General features: G+C 35.9%; 1 protein-coding gene across 1 annotated transcript in view; it reads right to left on the bottom strand.

Moving 5' to 3' along the window:
• ClC-a (chloride channel protein 2) overlaps positions 1–20139 on the bottom strand; it is a 109181-nt gene that overhangs the window by 56452 nt on the left and 32590 nt on the right. Inside the window, exons 7-9 of the mRNA XM_081741197.1 lie at positions 16625–16787; positions 14542–14657; positions 13590–13704 (exon numbers count right to left, since the gene is read on the bottom strand). Coding sequence (XP_081597323.1) covers positions 13590–13704; positions 14542–14657; positions 16625–16787 — 394 coding nt within the window. The remainder of the gene's footprint in view (positions 1–13589; positions 13705–14541; positions 14658–16624; positions 16788–20139) is intronic.

Genomic DNA, 20139 nt, shown 5'->3' with positions numbered 1-20139 from the left:
AAATGTAACGCTAACAATGGTTCGTTACAAATATCAATTAGATACATTTTACAAAATGGTGTTCCTTGGCTACAGCCTTAAGCCCTTCAGCGTGGATTAAGGTAACAAGAGCATGCTAAGCGAAATCTAGCACCAAAGAAAATTATGTTAAAATCGTGCTATAGGTATGTTAAAAATATTTGTCTACCGTGCACATGTAGATGGTCAGGTAAAAGTGCTTGTTTTGCAAGCAATCGGTAAGTCCAAAAGTCAAATCTCATGCATGGTCTATTTTCTTGACTACATTTTTAAAGGCTTTTTTTCTCAGTTCCAACAAGCGAACGTCGCGATCTTACCTTATGTAGACACTCGCAGACTTCAGAAATCGTCTTATCACTTCTGATTGTTAACGTTTCCACTATAAACAGTCTCGAACTGTAGCTGTATCTGCAGAAAGCTCCATAAATGTATAAATAACTTACCTATGTTATAGATTACTTTTCCTTTATCAAGTTTTACAGAAAAAGATGTTCTTCCACAAATACACAGTAGAAGTAAGGAAGTTTATTTCTTTTAACCGAGTCTGGTTTCACATATGCCTCTATAGCAGAGTACATGGTATCCATACATCCAAGTAAAGAAGCTAGATATCCGAAAAGCTAAATACAAGCTTACTTCCGTAAATATTAATACAATAGAAAAAATAAGATGGTAAAATGGGTAACTCGATAAATGATTAGCTAATATCAGATATGATGCACCACAAGGGTCAATTTTTACATATCGTACTTACAAATCTACGAAACATTACAAATGGCCATATTTTAATAGACAGAGATAGAATGAGCTTGAATGATTATACAATGCAAAGTGCACTTACCAAATTAAGTTTCTATGTATTACATACGTTTAAGATTACCACTGCGAATCACACGGCACACATCTATTCTATAGTCTAGTTAAGCTTACATCATACTAAGTAGGTCAGAAGTGCTTGCAACACTCAAACGCTGGCCACAGAGGTCACCTGATTTGAGATTTGAACGTGCCACAGCCATCCCTGATCTTCTGAAAAAGGTATGTTCCGAACCTGATTGTAGGATAGATGTAGTACTTCCCGCTAGTCTAGTGGTTATCGCACGCGCGCCTTCAGTGTACGGGTTCCCTGATTCGATTCCCGGTGGGAAACCTTTGAAATTCCACCTTAAACTACTGTAGATCCATGTTTCATATAGCCTCGGCGGTGAACAGGGAGGCTAGAATTCAACAAACAACAACATATAAGATGGATATGTGATATATAACCAGTGATAGTGATATTAAATATTTGTAAGATGTAAAAATATCTTTCGGCGAGTGTATTTGTCATTTCATAACCTTTATAATCATTCAAGCACATGTTCATGTATATCGTTAAAAATTTAGCCATTTGAAATATTACACCAGGAAGAAATTTTTGCTGGGAGAGGTACAAACTTTAGAGGGGAAATGGTCAAAACTACAAGCTACTACGTCTATGTAATATTAAACGGGTATTATTCTGCACCCAAAAAGACGATAAGTAATTGTAAAATACTTCCACCTATATTTTTGTTAGGAGAGGTCTAAGTTTTGGGGACGGGGCTCTAATACTACAAGCCACTACATCTATGTACTATTGAACGGTTATTATTCTGCACCCAAAAATACGATAAGTAATTGTAAAATACTTCCACCTATATTTTTGTTAGGAGAGGTCTAAGTTTTGGGGACGGGGCTCTAATACTACAAGCCACTACATCTATGTACTATTGAACGGTTATTATTCTGCACCCGAAAAGACGATAAGTAATTGTAAAATACTTCCACCTATATTTTTGTTAGGAGAGGTCTAAGTTTTGGGGACGGGGCTCTAATACTACAAGCCACTACATCTATGTACTATTGAACGGTTATTATTCTGCACCCGAAAAGACGATAAGTAATTGTAAAATACTTCCACCTATATTTTTGTTAGGAGAGGTCTAAGTTTTGGGGACGGGGCTCTAATACTACAAGCCACTACATCTATGTACTATTGAACGGTTATTATTCTGCACCCGAAAAGACGATAAGTAATTGTAAAATACTTCCACCTATATTTTTGTTAGGAGAGGTCTAAGTTTTGGGGACGGGGCTCTAATACTACAAGCCACTACATCTATGTACTATTGAACGGTTATTATTCTGCACCCGAAAAGACGATAAGTAATTGTAAAATACTTCCACCTATATTTTTGTTAGGAGAGGTCTAAGTTTTGGGGACGGGGCTCTAATACTACAAGCCACTACATCTATGTACTATTGAACGGTTATTATTCTGCACCCGAAAAGACGATAAGTAATTGTAAAATACTTCCACCTATATTTTTGTTAGGAGAGGTCTAAGTTTTGGGGACGGGGCTCTAATACTACAAGCCACTACATCTATGTACTATTGAACGGTTATTATTCTGCACCCGAAAAGACGATAAGTAATTGTAAAATACTTCCACCTATATTTTTGTTAGGAGAGGTCTAAGTTTTGGGGACGGGGCTCTAATACTACAAGCCACTACATCTATGTACTATTGAACGGTTATTATTCTGCACCCGAAAAGACGATAAGTAATTGTAAAATACTTCCACCTATATTTTTGTTAGGAGAGGTCTAAGTTTTGGGGACGGGGCTCTAATACTACAAGCCACTACATCTATGTACTATTGAACGGTTATTATTCTGCACCCGAAAAGACGATAAGTAATTGTAAAATACTTCCACCTATATTTTTGTTAGGAGAGGTCTAAGTTTTGGGGACGGGGCTCTAATACTACAAGCCACTACATCTATGTACTATTGAACGGTTATTATTCTGCACCCGAAAAGACGATAAGTAATTGTAAAATACTTCCACCTATATTTTTGTTAGGAGAGGTCTAAGTTTTGGGGACGGGGCTCTAATACTACAAGCCACTACATCTATGTACTATTGAACGGTTATTATTCTGCACCCGAAAAGACGATAAGTAATTGTAAAATACTTCCACCTATATTTTTGTTAGGAGAGGTCTAAGTTTTGGGGACGGGGCTCTAATACTACAAGCCACTACATCTATGTACTATTGAACGGTTATTATTCTGCACCCGAAAAGACGATAAGTAATTGTAAAATACTTCCACCTATATTTTTGTTAGGAGAGGTCTAAGTTTTGGGGACGGGGCTCTAATACTACAAGCCACTACATCTATGTACTATTGAACGGTTATTATTCTGCACCCGAAAAGACGATAAGTAATTGTAAAATACTTCCACCTATATTTTTGTTAGGAGAGGTCTAAGTTTTGGGGACGGGGCTCTAATACTACAAGCCACTACATCTATGTACTATTGAACGGTTATTATTCTGCACCCGAAAAGACGATAAGTAATTGTAAAATACTTCCACCTATATTTTTGTTAGGAGAGGTCTAAGTTTTGGGGACGGGGCTCTAATACTACAAGCCACTACATCTATGTACTATTGAACGGTTATTATTCTGCACCCGAAAAGACGATAAGTAATTGTAAAATACTTCCACCTATATTTTTGTTAGGAGAGGTCTAAGTTTTGGGGACGGGGCTCTAATACTACAAGCCACTACATCTATGTACTATTGAACGGTTATTATTCTGCACCCGAAAAGACGATAAGTAATTGTAAAATACTTCCACCTATATTTTTGTTAGGAGAGGTCTAAGTTTTGGGGACGGGGCTCTAATACTACAAGCCACTACATCTATGTACTATTGAACGGTTATTATTCTGCACCCGAAAAGACGATAAGTAATTGTAAAATACTTCCACCTATATTTTTGTTAGGAGAGGTCTAAGTTTTGGGGACGGGGCTCTAATACTACAAGCCACTACATCTATGTACTATTGAACGGTTATTATTCTGCACCCGAAAAGACGATAAGTAATTGTAAAATACTTCCACCTATATTTTTGTTAGGAGAGGTCTAAGTTTTGGGGACGGGGCTCTAATACTACAAGCCACTACATCTATGTACTATTGAACGGTTATTATTCTGCACCCGAAAAGACGATAAGTAATTGTAAAATACTTCCACCTATATTTTTGTTAGGAGAGGTCTAAGTTTTGGGGACGGGGCTCTAATACTACAAGCCACTACATCTATGTACTATTGAACGGTTATTATTCTGCACCCGAAAAGACGATAAGTAATTGTAAAATACTTCCACCTATATTTTTGTTAGGAGAGGTCTAAGTTTTGGGGACGGGGCTCTAATACTACAAGCCACTACATCTATGTACTATTGAACGGTTATTATTCTGCACCCGAAAAGACGATAAGTAATTGTAAAATACTTCCACCTATATTTTTGTTAGGAGAGGTCTAAGTTTTGGGGACGGGGCTCTAATACTACAAGCCACTACATCTATGTACTATTGAACGGTTATTATTCTGCACCCGAAAAGACGATAAGTAATTGTAAAATACTTCCACCTATATTTTTGTTAGGAGAGGTCTAAGTTTTGGGGACGGGGCTCTAATACTACAAGCCACTACATCTATGTACTATTGAACGGTTATTATTCTGCACCCGAAAAGACGATAAGTAATTGTAAAATACTTCCACCTATATTTTTGTTAGGAGAGGTCTAAGTTTTGGGGACGGGGCTCTAATACTACAAGCCACTACATCTATGTACTATTGAACGGTTATTATTCTGCACCCGAAAAGACGATAAGTAATTGTAAAATACTTCCACCTATATTTTTGTTAGGAGAGGTCTAAGTTTTGGGGACGGGGCTCTAATACTACAAGCCACTACATCTATGTACTATTGAACGGTTATTATTCTGCACCCGAAAAGACGATAAGTAATTGTAAAATACTTCCACCTATATTTTTGTTAGGAGAGGTCTAAGTTTTGGGGACGGGGCTCTAATACTACAAGCCACTACATCTATGTACTATTGAACGGTTATTATTCTGCACCCGAAAAGACGATAAGTAATTGTAAAATACTTCCACCTATATTTTTGTTAGGAGAGGTCTAAGTTTTGGGGACGGGGCTCTAATACTACAAGCCACTACATCTATGTACTATTGAACGGTTATTATTCTGCACCCGAAAAGACGATAAGTAATTGTAAAATACTTCCACCTATATTTTTGTTAGGAGAGGTCTAAGTTTTGGGGACGGGGCTCTAATACTACAAGCCACTACATCTATGTACTATTGAACGGTTATTATTCTGCACCCGAAAAGACGATAAGTAATTGTAAAATACTTCCACCTATATTTTTGTTAGGAGAGGTCTAAGTTTTGGGGACGGGGCTCTAATACTACAAGCCACTACATCTATGTACTATTGAACGGTTATTATTCTGCACCCGAAAAGACGATAAGTAATTGTAAAATACTTCCACCTATATTTTTGTTAGGAGAGGTCTAAGTTTTGGGGACGGGGCTCTAATACTACAAGCCACTACATCTATGTACTATTGAACGGTTATTATTCTGCACCCGAAAAGACGATAAGTAATTGTAAAATACTTCCACCTATATTTTTGTTAGGAGAGGTCTAAGTTTTGGGGACGGGGCTCTAATACTACAAGCCACTACATCTATGTACTATTGAACGGTTATTATTCTGCACCCGAAAAGACGATAAGTAATTGTAAAATACTTCCACCTATATTTTTGTTAGGAGAGGTCTAAGTTTTGGGGACGGGGCTCTAATACTACAAGCCACTACATCTATGTACTATTGAACGGTTATTATTCTGCACCCGAAAAGACGATAAGTAATTGTAAAATACTTCCACCTATATTTTTGTTAGGAGAGGTCTAAGTTTTGGGGACGGGGCTCTAATACTACAAGCCACTACATCTATGTACTATTGAACGGTTATTATTCTGCACCCGAAAAGACGATAAGTAATTGTAAAATACTTCCACCTATATTTTTGTTAGGAGAGGTCTAAGTTTTGGGGACGGGGCTCTAATACTACAAGCCACTACATCTATGTACTATTGAACGGTTATTATTCTGCACCCGAAAAGACGATAAGTAATTGTAAAATACTTCCACCTATATTTTTGTTAGGAGAGGTCTAAGTTTTGGGGACGGGGCTCTAATACTACAAGCCACTACATCTATGTACTATTGAACGGTTATTATTCTGCACCCGAAAAGACGATAAGTAATTGTAAAATACTTCCACCTATATTTTTGTTAGGAGAGGTCTAAGTTTTGGGGACGGGGCTCTAATACTACAAGCCACTACATCTATGTACTATTGAACGGTTATTATTCTGCACCCGAAAAGACGATAAGTAATTGTAAAATACTTCCACCTATATTTTTGTTAGGAGAGGTCTAAGTTTTGGGGACGGGGCTCTAATACTACAAGCCACTACATCTATGTACTATTGAACGGTTATTATTCTGCACCCGAAAAGACGATAAGTAATTGTAAAATACTTCCACCTATATTTTTGTTAGGAGAGGTCTAAGTTTTGGGGACGGGGCTCTAATACTACAAGCCACTACATCTATGTACTATTGAACGGTTATTATTCTGCACCCGAAAAGACGATAAGTAATTGTAAAATACTTCCACCTATATTTTTGTTAGGAGAGGTCTAAGTTTTGGGGACGGGGCTCTAATACTACAAGCCACTACATCTATGTACTATTGAACGGTTATTATTCTGCACCCGAAAAGACGATAAGTAATTGTAAAATACTTCCACCTATATTTTTGTTAGGAGAGGTCTAAGCTTTGGGGACGGGGCTCTAATACTACAATTCACTACATCTACTAGAGAAATTTCAAATTTGCAAATATTTAGGTACAAATAAAATAAGCACGAGACAGTTATTGACAATAAAATTAGATTAGAGAAGAAAGTGCTATACTGTTGTAACTCGATTTGCTGTACGATATAATGAAGTATCTTAACGAAAATTATTGATATCCAACGTAAGATGATATTTTATGCAAAGTCGTCCAATAGTAAAATTTGAAATCCGAGCATGCCGATCTGTGTTGGATTTCTACATAAGGGGAAGAAATCGGCGTGCTCTAAAGGGCGTTTAGAATGCAATCAATGTCGTATGAAATGTTCAAATCAGTTTTGTTTGTGATGTTTTATGTATATACAGGGTGTTTCAAAACAACACCGACAACGTTTGGGAGGTGATTCCTGACACCAAGTTAAGACAAAAAGTATAGACCAACCTGAGTGCACAAATGCTTCCTTTCGGAGTTATAGGCTGCCGAAAACATGACAAAAAGAACTTTAAAGGTCCATACTATGGGACCTACCGCAATCGGGTTAAGACTTCGCTTAGGAACTAATATATGGGCTATCCTAAAATACATGTTTCAGAATCCTAAGGTAGTCACGCAACAATTTTTACAGAGGCAGTTTGACTACGAGCATATAATTTGAAGTACTCATTAACTACCTCTGTAAAAAATGTTGCAGAAGTACCGCAGGATTCTGAAACAAGGATATTTGGATAGGGCACATATTAGTTCCTAAGTGAAGTCTTGACCCGACTACGATAGGTCTCATAGTATTGGAGCTATGACCTTTATATTAATTTTTTCATGTTTTCAGCAGCCTATAACTTCGAAAAGAAGCATTTGTATACCCAGGTTGGTCTACACTTTTTGTCTTATTTTGGTGCCAGGAACCACGCCCCAAATGTTGTCGGTGTTGTTTTGAAACACCCTGTAGGGGCCACAGTAGTTAAGTAGTACAGCGCTTACCTCTGATGTGCGGGATCCTTGGTTCGACTTTGTGTTGAACAAACATAGTGCTCGTGGGTTTTCTCGGGGTTCTCCCGTTTCCTCCCACTTCCTTCATTCCATTAATCTCTCATCATCACTGTCTCCCTTAGTCTTGGTGCATAATCGTGACGTTAAACTCCATAATAATAATAATAATAATAATAATAATAATAATAATAATAATAATAATAATAATAATAATAATAATAATAATAATAATAATAATAATAACAACAACAACTAACTAACTAACTCTATGGCCTATGGAACCCGGAGGTTCAGTGCCGCGTTCACAAAAGCTCTCCACTGACTTCTATCCTTAGCTAACTGCATCCAGTTTCTACTTTGTATTCCAATCTCTGCGAGATCCATCTTAATATTGTCCTCCCATCTGCGCCTAGGCCTTCCTAATGGTCGTTTTCCGATTGGTCTTCCAGTCAAGACTTTGAAAGCGTTTCTACTTTCTTCCATTCTAGCTACATGACCCGCCCACCTAAGCCTCCTAGACTTGACGACCCTAACAATGTTGGGTAAACCGTATAAATTATGTAGTTCCTCGTTATGAAGTTTCCGCCATTCCCCATTCCCGTTCCTCTTGGGTCCAAATATTCGTCTCAGGATCTTGTTCTCAAATACTTTCAGTCTATGTTCTTCCCTCAGAGTAAGTGACCATGTTTCGCAGTCATACAAAACAACAGGCATGATTATCGTTTTATATATTTTAAGCTTCAAATTCCTCGACAGAATTCGCGACAACAAGAGATTTTGAACCGAATAGTAACACGAATTCCCTGCTTTTAATCGACATTTAACTTCTTCGTGGATATGATTTTCCTCTGTTAATATTGATCCTAGATATTTGAAACTATCCACTTTATCAAAAGTATTATTTGATATTTTAACGCATCTATAATTTGCTGTATTACGGTTCCGACGCACTTCCATGTATTTAGTTTTCTCTGCATTTACTTCTAAACCCATGTCCCTGCAAGCGTTTAATAAGATCTCTGCATTTCTCTCTATTGTTCTCCTATCATCCCCTATTAAATTTACATCATCAGCATATGCCATAACCTGGTGAATACCGTTCAACTCTAGGCCCTGGTTGCTATCTTTGATTTTTCTTATAGCGTATTCCAGAACAAAGTTAAATAATAATGGCAACAACGCATCTCCATGTTTCAGGCCATTTTCGACGTGAAAGCTCGTGGACAAAAATTTTCCTACCCGGAATAATAATAATAATAATAATAATAATAATAATAATAATAATAATAATAATAATAATAATAATAATAATAATAATAATAATAATAATAATAGATATGGGGCTAAGTCCGGGGAGTAAGATGTTTGAATATGGTGACGTGTTTATGACGTAATATGAGTGTAGGAAGTGAAATACAATACATACGGATGCAGAATTATGTGCTAAATGAGAAATGTCCAAGTGCTAAATGCGAAATATCCAAGTTCTCTTAAAAGAGTTTAAATCTTTTTTGTCACCCCACTTTTTTATTTTTATTTTCTTTTAATAAGGAAGGTGAATATGAACTCCTTGGGTAGGGACGGGAAGCATTCTTGACAAATTAGTTAATAAATCAAAGACTAAATCAATGCTAGGGGAAGTCGTCCCTAAATTCATTCCTAATTCAGTGTGGCACAAAAAGTTTGCTAACTTTGTATTTCCAAATCTTATAACGTATAAAAATATTTCTACCATTGACGAGTTTGATGTACAAACAAACAGAAAATGAAGTATCATACTGAAACAAATATAATAAATAACGTTAACAAGCAGAAATTACAAGCCGATTACCATATCTGGAATGGATCCTCTACGTATGCAGAATGTGTGATTAACGTAAACTCACCTGGACGAAGTACTACAATTTCCTTTCCAAAACAGCAAGCATTAAAACAAAAATACATTTCATTTCATCATAATATCAATCTAAAACTCTTAATGGGAAACTAATAACAGTTTTTTACACTCAAAACTTATAGTAAACAAGCAAATATAAATTCCTAAATTTACACAAACTAAATACAACTTTCTTACACGGCTGTCTATAATCATTAGTATAAATTAATTAGAAATGTTACAGTTTCGGAAGTATATCACTTCCTTCTTCAGACTACTATTCCAACTGAAATCATAAATAATATTACATCATTTGTAATATTATTTATGCAAGTATTATTTAGTAATTTATTATTAGTAATTTAATATTATTTAGTAATTTATACTAAAGATTATAGACAGCCTAGTAAGAAAGTTGTATTTAGTTTGTGTTTAAGATGGACACAAGGCCTTTTTATCATAATATCCTAAATTTAATATGATCATTTATACCAAGCATAAATAAATATTGTAAATCCTTTATCTTGTTTTTTTTGGGGGGGGGCACCGTGGCTCAGTGGTAGAATGCTTACCAAGGGCGCGTGGTCCCTGGTTCGATCCCCAGCCACGTAAGTTTCTGGTGGACAACATCGTGCCCGTGGGTTTTCTCGGGGTGCTCTCGTTTCTTCCAAAGTCCACACGGCGCGGTGGCTCAGTGGTAGAGCATTCACCTCCGGTGCTTGGGGTTCCTGGTTCGATCCCAGCTCGCACCGTGTGGACTTTGTGGTGGACAAACACCGTGCTCGTGGGTTTTCTCGAGGTTCTCCCGTTTCCTCCAACTTTCTTCATTCCACCATTTCACTCATCTTTCATCATTACTGTCTCCTTTAGCCTAACCGGAATAACTGTGGGACGTAAAACTTAAAGATTTAATTTCGTTTCCTCCCACTTTCTCATTCCACCAATTCTTTCATCATCATTCACTTGCCTTAATCATCATCTCCCTTAGCCTAAAGGACATAATCGTGGGACGTTAAACTGAAAGATTTCATTTCATTTTCATTTTACTTCATCTTTTTGGTGAAATATTACATAAATGATAAGTAATTTTAATTTCCTTTCAAATCCATTCAAAAATTGTGAAAAATTGTAATATATATTCGTGTCGTGCACTTCTTATCTCTATGAATAAAGATGAAAATGATCTTGTTTGTGATTACATAACGAGAAAATGGTTGAACCGTTTAAAATAAATATATGAATATTGTTATTACTTATCTCAAACTGGGTTTTGTTATGTCAGTTTGATTCAAATGCAAATCGCAAAGAAGGAGAGAAAGGTTCAAAATTTATGGCCAAAAATACAGTATCTCAGGAGCCCCTCAAATTAGAGATGAAACTCTGCTTATAAACTATTAATTAGAAATAAGCGGAAACGTGTCCCAGATAATACGAAAATTCCACTTTTAAGGGAAGAAGGGGAGAGGGCATAGTTTTATTTTTTTTCTAGATCCAATATTGCATCACGGCAAAACGTTGAACAGTTTTAAATGATTTCTTTGAATATAGTTATTACCTACCTAAAACTGGGATTTTATCATGCCGCCATGTTGATTAAAAACCGTATCCTAACACGGGATAGAGTTCAAAATGTATGCCAAATTAAGAGTATCTCAGGACTCCCTCAAATTAGGGTGATGAAAGTTGGTGTCAAAGACGTAGCCAAGGAGTGTGTTCTAGCCGAACCCCCCCCTTCCCCTTGAAATCCCGATTTTTCTGTACATTTAGGCTAATTTTAGGGGTGATTTTTATAAATGTTAATATAATATATCCTCATATTGAATTGAACCCCTCCCGAAATAAATTTCTGGCTACGTGCCTGCATGATGTTTAAACTCCTCATTAAAAATAAGAGAACACGTGTCCTAGCTATTTAAAAATTTCGTTTTTAAGGGGAGAAGAGGGCCAATTTTGATAGTTTGTTCTTTTCTTTAGATTCAAGATCGTATCACGGGAAAACGTTGGAAATGACATGAATGTTCGGCCATTGTGATTACCTACTTCAAACTGAGTTCTGCTGTGTCGTTTTGATTATAATGTATGCTAAGAGGGGAGGAGGTTCAAAATTTATGCCCAAACAGAGTGTCTCAGCAGCTCCTTAAGTTAGGGAGATGAAAGTTGATATATAAGCTTCTCATTAGAAATACATGGACATGCATCACAGCGTTTTCGAAAGTTCCACTTTTCTTAAGGAGGAATAGGGGTAATGTCTATAATAATACATATATATATATTGTTTGTCACTTCTTATTTCTTGAACCATCCAACCGATTTTGATCTAATTTGCCACAATGATGAGGTTCGGGTCTGGGATGGTTTTTGTAATTTTAGCTTGACGGTGTAACTTAGGGCAGGGCAGGAGGAGAGGGAAGATATATATATAAGAATAATAAAAATGAAAGTGCTACGTTTGTGACTTCAAAACTCTTGAAGCACACGATGAATCTTGATCAAATTTCCAACATAGATAAGCTTCGGGTCTGGGATAGTTTTTATCATTTCACTTTGACGGTGAGGAGGAGGAGGGAGGAGATATTCAAAAATGATCGAAAATGACCAATATTAGTGTCGAATCCATAGTTTTCGGAGTCGCTGAGACGAACAGTGACACTCCAGATGAAGTTTAAATCCGAATTCAGCTCTTTATGTCCAAAATTAAACGTATTCTCCCCGTGCGAAGAACGGATATTCTGCTAGTATAAAATATTGACATTGTCTGTCTCATAATCACGGGAAGACGGCTTGAAATGAATTGGACCAAGCCGACTTTTTTTTTATCATGTTGTTTTCATAAAATACGTATCCTGAGGGGGGGGGGTCAAATTTTCGAATATTTTTCATAAAATATTCTTCCCTTCGAAGAATGGACATTTTATCTCGTTCACATATGTTATGGAATTCCTCAACAGAAATCTTCGCCTAATAAATTAAATATGTGCATTTTTTAATTTTTTCTACAACACATCAACCTTTACTTTCAATATATTTTCTTTCAATACTTTCAATCTTTTCTTGTTTTTTCAATATTTCTGTTAGCATTTATCATTCAAATACATGGAAGGAAATTGATGTTCATGCAAGATGGAGCTCCACCCCACTACACAATTCCAGTAAGAGCATGGCTTGATGACAATTTCCCTGGCAGATCGATTGGCCGCCGGGGACCGACAGAATGGCCTGTACGCAGCCCCGATCTAACCTCATGCAACTTCTTCCTTTGGGAGCTGGGCTAAGGAACAAGTGTACAAGTTAAAACCAAGGGATATTAATAGTCTTGAACAAAATACCCGTGAAGTATTTGCAAATGTTCCAGTTGAGATGCTAAGAAGAGCCGTGGATTCTGTTCCTAAAAGATTCCAGAAGTGTGTGAAAAATGTAGATGCATACGTTGAAATGTAATGGTACCGTACATTCTTATACTGTATTCAATGGAAATAAAACTGTGGTAGGTTGTTTTACTTCTTGAAATATTCATTGTTGTACTGACTTTAAATCACCCTTTATATAGTACACCACACATTACAGGTCGCGGTGGCTCAGTGATAGAGCGTTCACCTCTGGTGCTAAGAGTCTTGGGTTCAAACCCTGCTCCCGCCAAGTGAACTTTGTGGTGGACAAACACCGTGTACGTGGGTTTTCTCGGGGTTCTCCCGTTTCCTCACACTTTCTTCATTCCACCATTTCATCCATTATCTCTCATCATCACCGTCTCCTTTAGCCTAACCGGCATAATCGTGGGACGTAAAACTCAAAAATTTCATTTTTTTTACCACATTACTCAGAACAAAACCGGTAAATTAACTTTCATTAACAGAGGCCAGAAGGCATACAACAAGAACATAAAAAAATGACTTGTGGTATACATAAATACATGAAATGGAAGCATAATTACCTGAACTCGAAGGTAAAAGATCTGGTAGGTAAGGAAGTTTTTTAATGAGAATGATGCTATCATACAAAGATGGTTGAAGGAGCGACGCAATTGCGTTTGAGATGAGTACGGCAATCTGAAAAGTAAACACAATGAAAATCAGTGAGGAAAAATAAATCATATTAATTATATTCTTGAATTAAAAAAATATATATATTCAATGTTATCATTACAGAACGAAAGGAAGAACAATTGTCCAAGTTTGAGATGCACCAATTTAATTCATTTAATACGTGCGTCCTTGAACGTGTGACCGCATCCACACAAGAATCAAATTCATGGCCCAACAAACAACGTAAGGTCAACGTAATGCTTTATAATGCACATAATTATCATTTGCAAAGATCTTGTAGAAACGTGACAATAGTTGAACATAAACTGTCTTTATTGAATCCTTTAAGGAAGTAATTTCATGTCTTTACATCCGGTCCGCCGGGAAGTAATTTCATGTTTTTTTTAACTTCATAGTTCGGGTTCGGGAGACCCGGGTTCGATTTCCAGCGGGAGCTCATGTAGTTCGGATTCCATGTTAATTAGTAGGTCCACGCTCATATAGCCTCGCTGCTGAAAGGGACGCTCAACTCAAATTCAACCCGGGGCGCGGTGGCTCAGTGGTAGAGCGTTCACCTCCGGTGCTTGGGGTCCCTGGTTCGATCTCAGCTCGCGCCGTGTGGACTTTGTGGTGGACAAACACCGTGTTCGTGGGTTTTCTCGGGGTTCTCCGGTTTCCTCCCACTTTCTTCATTCCACCATTTTACTCATCTCTCATCATCATCGTCTCCTTTAGCCTAACCAGCATAATCGTGAGAAGTAAAACTTGAAGATTTCATTTTTCAAATTCAACCCAACTCAACTGTAAATATATTGAAATAAATTCTTATTAAAATGAGCAGAAAAAGACAAAACTATTTACCATGATAGGAATAATATGCGTGATTTGTCCAGTCATCTCAAAAACTATCACAGACACTGATATTGTATGAGTAACAGCCCCTGAGAAAGCCGCTGCACCAACAGTGGCATAACCCCCTAAAAGAAAGAGACAAAATAAGTAATATTATATATATAACATTTGAAAATAAATAAACGAGAACATATATTGGTATTTGATTGAAAGGTTTTTTTGTGTGTCTCGTCGTTTAATTTCTCCTCTTTTCTGTCAACTTTACACTTTAAAATTTTCTAATTTTACCACTTCCCTAAAGTCTTCCAATTTTACCTCTTCCCTAAAATCCTTTAGTTTTACCTCTTCCCTTAAATATTTTAATTTTACATCTTCCCTTAAATCTTTTAGTTTTACCTCTTCCCTTAAATCTTTTAGTTTTACCTCTTCCCTTAAATCTTTTAGTTTTACCTCTTCCCTTAAATCTTTTAATTTTACCTCTTCCCTTAAATCTTTCAATGTTACCTCTTCCCTAAATTTTTCCAATTTTATCCCTTAACTAAAATTTTCTAATTTTACCTCTTCCTTAAAATCTTCCAATTTTACCTCTTTCCTAATTTTCCAACTTTATCTCTTCCCTAAAATTCTTCTAATTTTACCTCTTTCCTAAAATCTTCTAATTTTACTTCTCCCTGAAACCTTCTAATTTTACGTCTTTCCTAAAATCTTTTAATTTTTACCTCTTCCTTAAAATCTTTCAATTTTATCTCTTTCCTAAAATCTAATTTTAACCCTTCCCTAAAATCTTCTAATTTTACCTCTTCCCTAAAATTTCCCAATTTTACCTCTTTCCTCAAATCTTCCAATTTTACTTCTTCCCTGTCTCTCTATACACGTACACATGTAATTTATTTATAGCCGCCAATAAACACATATTTAGGTATGTTAATAAGAATATAACACATGACGTTTCTCAATAAACAAATAACAATCACATTGATCCCAAACTTTGATTTTAATTGTAAGTACAATTTTTTTCAATAATAATAATAATAATAATAATAATAATAATAATAATAATAATAATAATAATAATAATAATAATAATCACCATCATCAAATTTGTCATAAGGACAAGCTTTTAGCCTTGTATCAACGTAAAGTACAAAACTTAATAAAATAATATTGTGTACAATTGTAATCACACTTTAAAATTTAACTGTCCTACTGATTCTGTAATTCATAACAACTGTAGGTTTACATGAGATCATGTCTCAAGCAGTGAGCCAAACAGGCTAAATAAATAAATAAACTAAACTACTAGAGGTCGAGAGATGTAAGTTGACTTCTTGCTACACAAAAAACAGAGTACTTTGATATACACTGTTGCCATATTGATGTTATGGAGTGAGTTACACATGGTTAAAATGTTGACGAAACACAGCACAAATACTACTCATGACATGATATCTTTAAGATACTTTTACAGTTTGGCAACTACGCGGAAATTTTTTTAGCCTAGTTTGATTGGCAAACTGTTTAGTAGTCTTCCAAGTGCTTTGCAAGGAAGAAATCAAGTTAAAACTTAACAACTCTACAATAATAAAACGTTGTTTTGTAATAAACAGTACAAAATACATAATTTTGTAATAAACAGTACAAGATAAATAATTTTGTAATAAATGAAGAGTACAAAATAAATACAAATAGTATTTAAAAAGTAGTTAACAAGGAACCAAGACAACATGATAAGTCATCAATTACTGTTAAGTTAATTTTTCTAGTCGCTGCCTTAACCTAGATTTTTGGGTAATTCATATTCTGGTCTCACTGTAATTTCTATGGATAAAAACACTGAAAATTGTTTTGATCCGTATTCTCGTGTGTAGAATAACATTATCTATTATTGTGGTACGTTACATTTCATTATCGCTTTTCTCCTCCGAAAAACGAGCAAAAGAAAAATTGTTCGCTTTTGTATCATTTTTAGTAGTCTGTCCCCTTAATAGAGGTGTTAGATATGGTCAAATTTTATTTTTATTTAACTAACAAAAGATAAGTAAGTATATCAATAAACTAACGATTGTAAGATATAATGTTGTCTTTCCCTTACCTGGAATGATTGGTGTTAGTATCCCTCCATACCGAACACCATACGGAAACCAAGTGTGCATTAATTCCCCAACAATTCTTCCAAAGGAAGCTCCGATTTTAAAAACTGGTATAAAACTGCCTGATGGAACAGGCACCGTTGAACCCATGATCGAAAATATAAACTGAAAATACATGAACACAGTACAACATTTTACTACTTCAACTGATAGGTAAAGATTCGCACACAAGTTAATTAAATATTACAGCGAGTTATGTAGCCTTACGAAATAGTAGAAGATAACACAACTGAAAGCAGAAGTGGTTACCTACCCTAGGTTTTCTTTTACTAACAATTTCGGTGTGGTTTCCGTTAACGTTTTAAAACACTTGTTTATATTAATGGCTTCTTTCATACAGGATTATCAAATTACATGAAGTAAAAAAGGACATCTGACACACACATTTATTTACAAAATGTGAACAAGTATTATCATCATCATCATAGGTATTTCTGCCATTATTGGGAGATAATTTGCCGCAACAGAGAACTTTCCATGCTCCACAGTCTTCCACTAACCTCTTCGTCTTCACGTACGATTTTTCTGTTTTGATATCGTCCATTAATTGTAATATCCTTCGCCCACCTCCTCTTTTTCCTGCCACCATACCCTCTAGCACGTCCCTCATAACACAGTTCTTTCTTAGACAATGTTCCAACCAGTTTTTTTTCCTCTTCTTAATAATAACGAAAATTGTTATTGTCTCCTCAACCATTTCTAACACCCTCTTATTCGTTTTCCGTTCGACCCAACTAATTCTCCCCACTCTTCTCCACACCCACATTTCGAAAGGTTACAGTCATTTTTTATCATTTTTGCGTAATGTACAGGTTTCTGACTCATACAGTATAATACTTCACATGTAGCATTTTTTTTATTATTTTTTTTTCAACTCTTTATTAATGGTTCCACAAAACAGAGTTTTCTTCCTCCTAAAGGCTTATTTCGCCATTCCTATCTTTGCTTTTATTTTACATTCACCTTCATATCATCACCAATAATACTCAGGTGTCGGAAACTAGCCACCTGTTCTATTCTCTCCCCTCGTATACTTAACACCGACCCCTTCGTTCCATTCACCATGGCTTTTCTCTTTCTAACATTTATTTTCATCCCATATTCTTCACAACCTTCTCTCAAGTTTTCTAACATTTATTTTCATCCCATATTCTTCACAGCCTCTCCTCAAGTTTTCTAACATTTTACTGATTTTCTTTTCAGATTCTGCAATAAGCGTATACATCTCATCATTCTACCTCCTACCGAAATACAGTCTTCATTTTGTATGCTCTTTTTCATTATCTCTTCTAGATAGGTATTAAATAATGTAAGTGAGAAACAGTATTCCTGTCGAACTCTCCTTCCAATTGCACCCTCCTGTCATTTCCTCACTTATGAACAAGTATAAATACCCTTTTGTATTTTAAGTAACATTTTCTCAACTTTTTTTTACACAATTTTAAACAACAAACTTCAATTTTTGTTATATACACCCAGTGATGTTGTTGATGCGCAAAGTATAGCAGTCTCTTTCCTATGCAGTATTAGCAGACGAGCGTCTTGCAAAGGTGAGTTTGATTATTATATTTCCGTTGTAATTGTGAAGTTTACGTAATCAGGGTGTCTACTAAAATTCCAAAATGAAATTTCGTGACTTTTTTCGTGACCTTTTCTATACCAAATCGTAAAATTTCATAACACTCTCAAGAGCGAATTTGGGTGCGAATTAGGCCGAATTTTCATTCATGCGATAGAAACGTACTTTGCTTGCGATTTGGTAGCGTCTAAAGCCAACCATTGACATTTTTGGTGGTAAATTTTGACGTTTTACAGAACAAAATTTTCCAATCTGTATCTACATTTGTACAGATTTAAAAAAAAAAAAAAAATCGTGACCCAAAAGCTAAATTTCGTGACTTTTTCGTGACTTTCGTGACCGATAGACACCCTGATAATACTTGCAAGAATCGGGAAAGAAATATTTATTAGAACTTTTTATTTTTCGAGAATTGTTAGAAATCCGGACAATTTCACTGTGGGAAAAAATCCGCCCGGACATCTATTTCGCTCTTAAAAAGGGGATATGTGTGGGTAAAGAGGGTGTTTGATAAACCTATTTTATGGGTGATTTAGTTTCACAATCTTAATTCTGCTTTCCCCTTGATTAAAAAAATTGTTAATCTGACAACGTAACATACAAATTCAAAACTCTGATCCAATACAGCATGTTTATAAATGAATGGTGCGGTTTTAAAAAATAATAATAAATCTATTTATTGTCTTATATGGGCAAACCTTACAATCTAAGCAGCGGCAATTGTCCAAGTTTATGATACATTAATTACAACCAAGGGCGCCCATGTTGTGGTTTCCAGGGGGGCAAGTATAGGCGACATTTCAAATGTAGGCTCAAATTTTGTGGTAACTATTCTTAAAAATCTATTGGGTTTTCAATCTTTCGAAACACAATTTTCTCTAAAGCGGAGTGGCAGCGCCCCACCTTGCCCCCTCCTGATGGGCGCCCTTGATTACAACCCTTCAATATGTGCACCCTTGATCACACGATACACATTTACACGGTAATCAAATTCTTCCCATACTCGGTACAGATCGTTCGCTCTGTAGTGCACGCGTTATCCGATCAGAAACTTTCTTAAGGGACACGGACATTGGTGGTATACTCATGTCCAAAATTATTATCGCATGTCTATAGATATGTTCTTGTAGGAATATAATTTGATAACGAGTTTCCCCAGTATTTCTTACAATGTTAGTATGTGTATAATCGGCAAAGACATATATGTGGTAAATTTCATGTCAAAAGAGCAGTAAACAAGAACAATAAAACGAAAATAAAACTTTCTTGTCCGTTTAGCAACATTTTGTTATACTCATTCTAGTTTTCGTATTTATAATTCTTTTCCTATGAAATTTACCACAAATATACATTTCCCAATTATACACACAGTATCAGTATTAGAAGTACCATGCAAAATTATTATCAAATTATATTCTTACAAGAAGACAGTTATAGATATGCGACAATCATTTTGGACATGAGTGTACATGAACTCTGTCTTTAACAAACCCCCAAAGAAAAAAATCGCATGGTGTTAAATCCAGCGAACCGGGTGGCCACGGGAGAAAGTTATTTCTTCTGTTGCAGCACATCCAATCCAGCGGTGGTGAAGAACACGATTTAAAAGCTCTCGTACATTTCTGTAAAAATGGGGTGGAGCACCGTCCAGTAGCAAAATGTAATCAACATAATTGGTGTTCAGCTGGGGTAACAAGCAGGTTTGCAACATGTCTACAAATGAGTCACCGGTCACAGTTTCTTGTTCGAAGAAAATTGACCGTGCACTTTCTCGCTGGACACGTCACAGAAAATGGTTCACTTTTGAAGAGTCACGCTGATGCTCTGTTTCCACCTACTGTCGGCACCACCTATTTATGTTATTCTTGTGTGTGGGTC

Source organism: Thermobia domestica, chromosome 15 (genome assembly GCF_964235325.1).
Source record: "Thermobia domestica chromosome 15, izTheDome1.hap1.1, whole genome shotgun sequence".
NCBI classification, from domain to species: Eukaryota; Metazoa; Arthropoda; class Insecta; order Zygentoma; family Lepismatidae; genus Thermobia; species Thermobia domestica.
The sequence above is the reverse complement of the archived record's forward strand: the minus strand, read 5'-3'. Positions and strand labels throughout refer to the sequence as shown.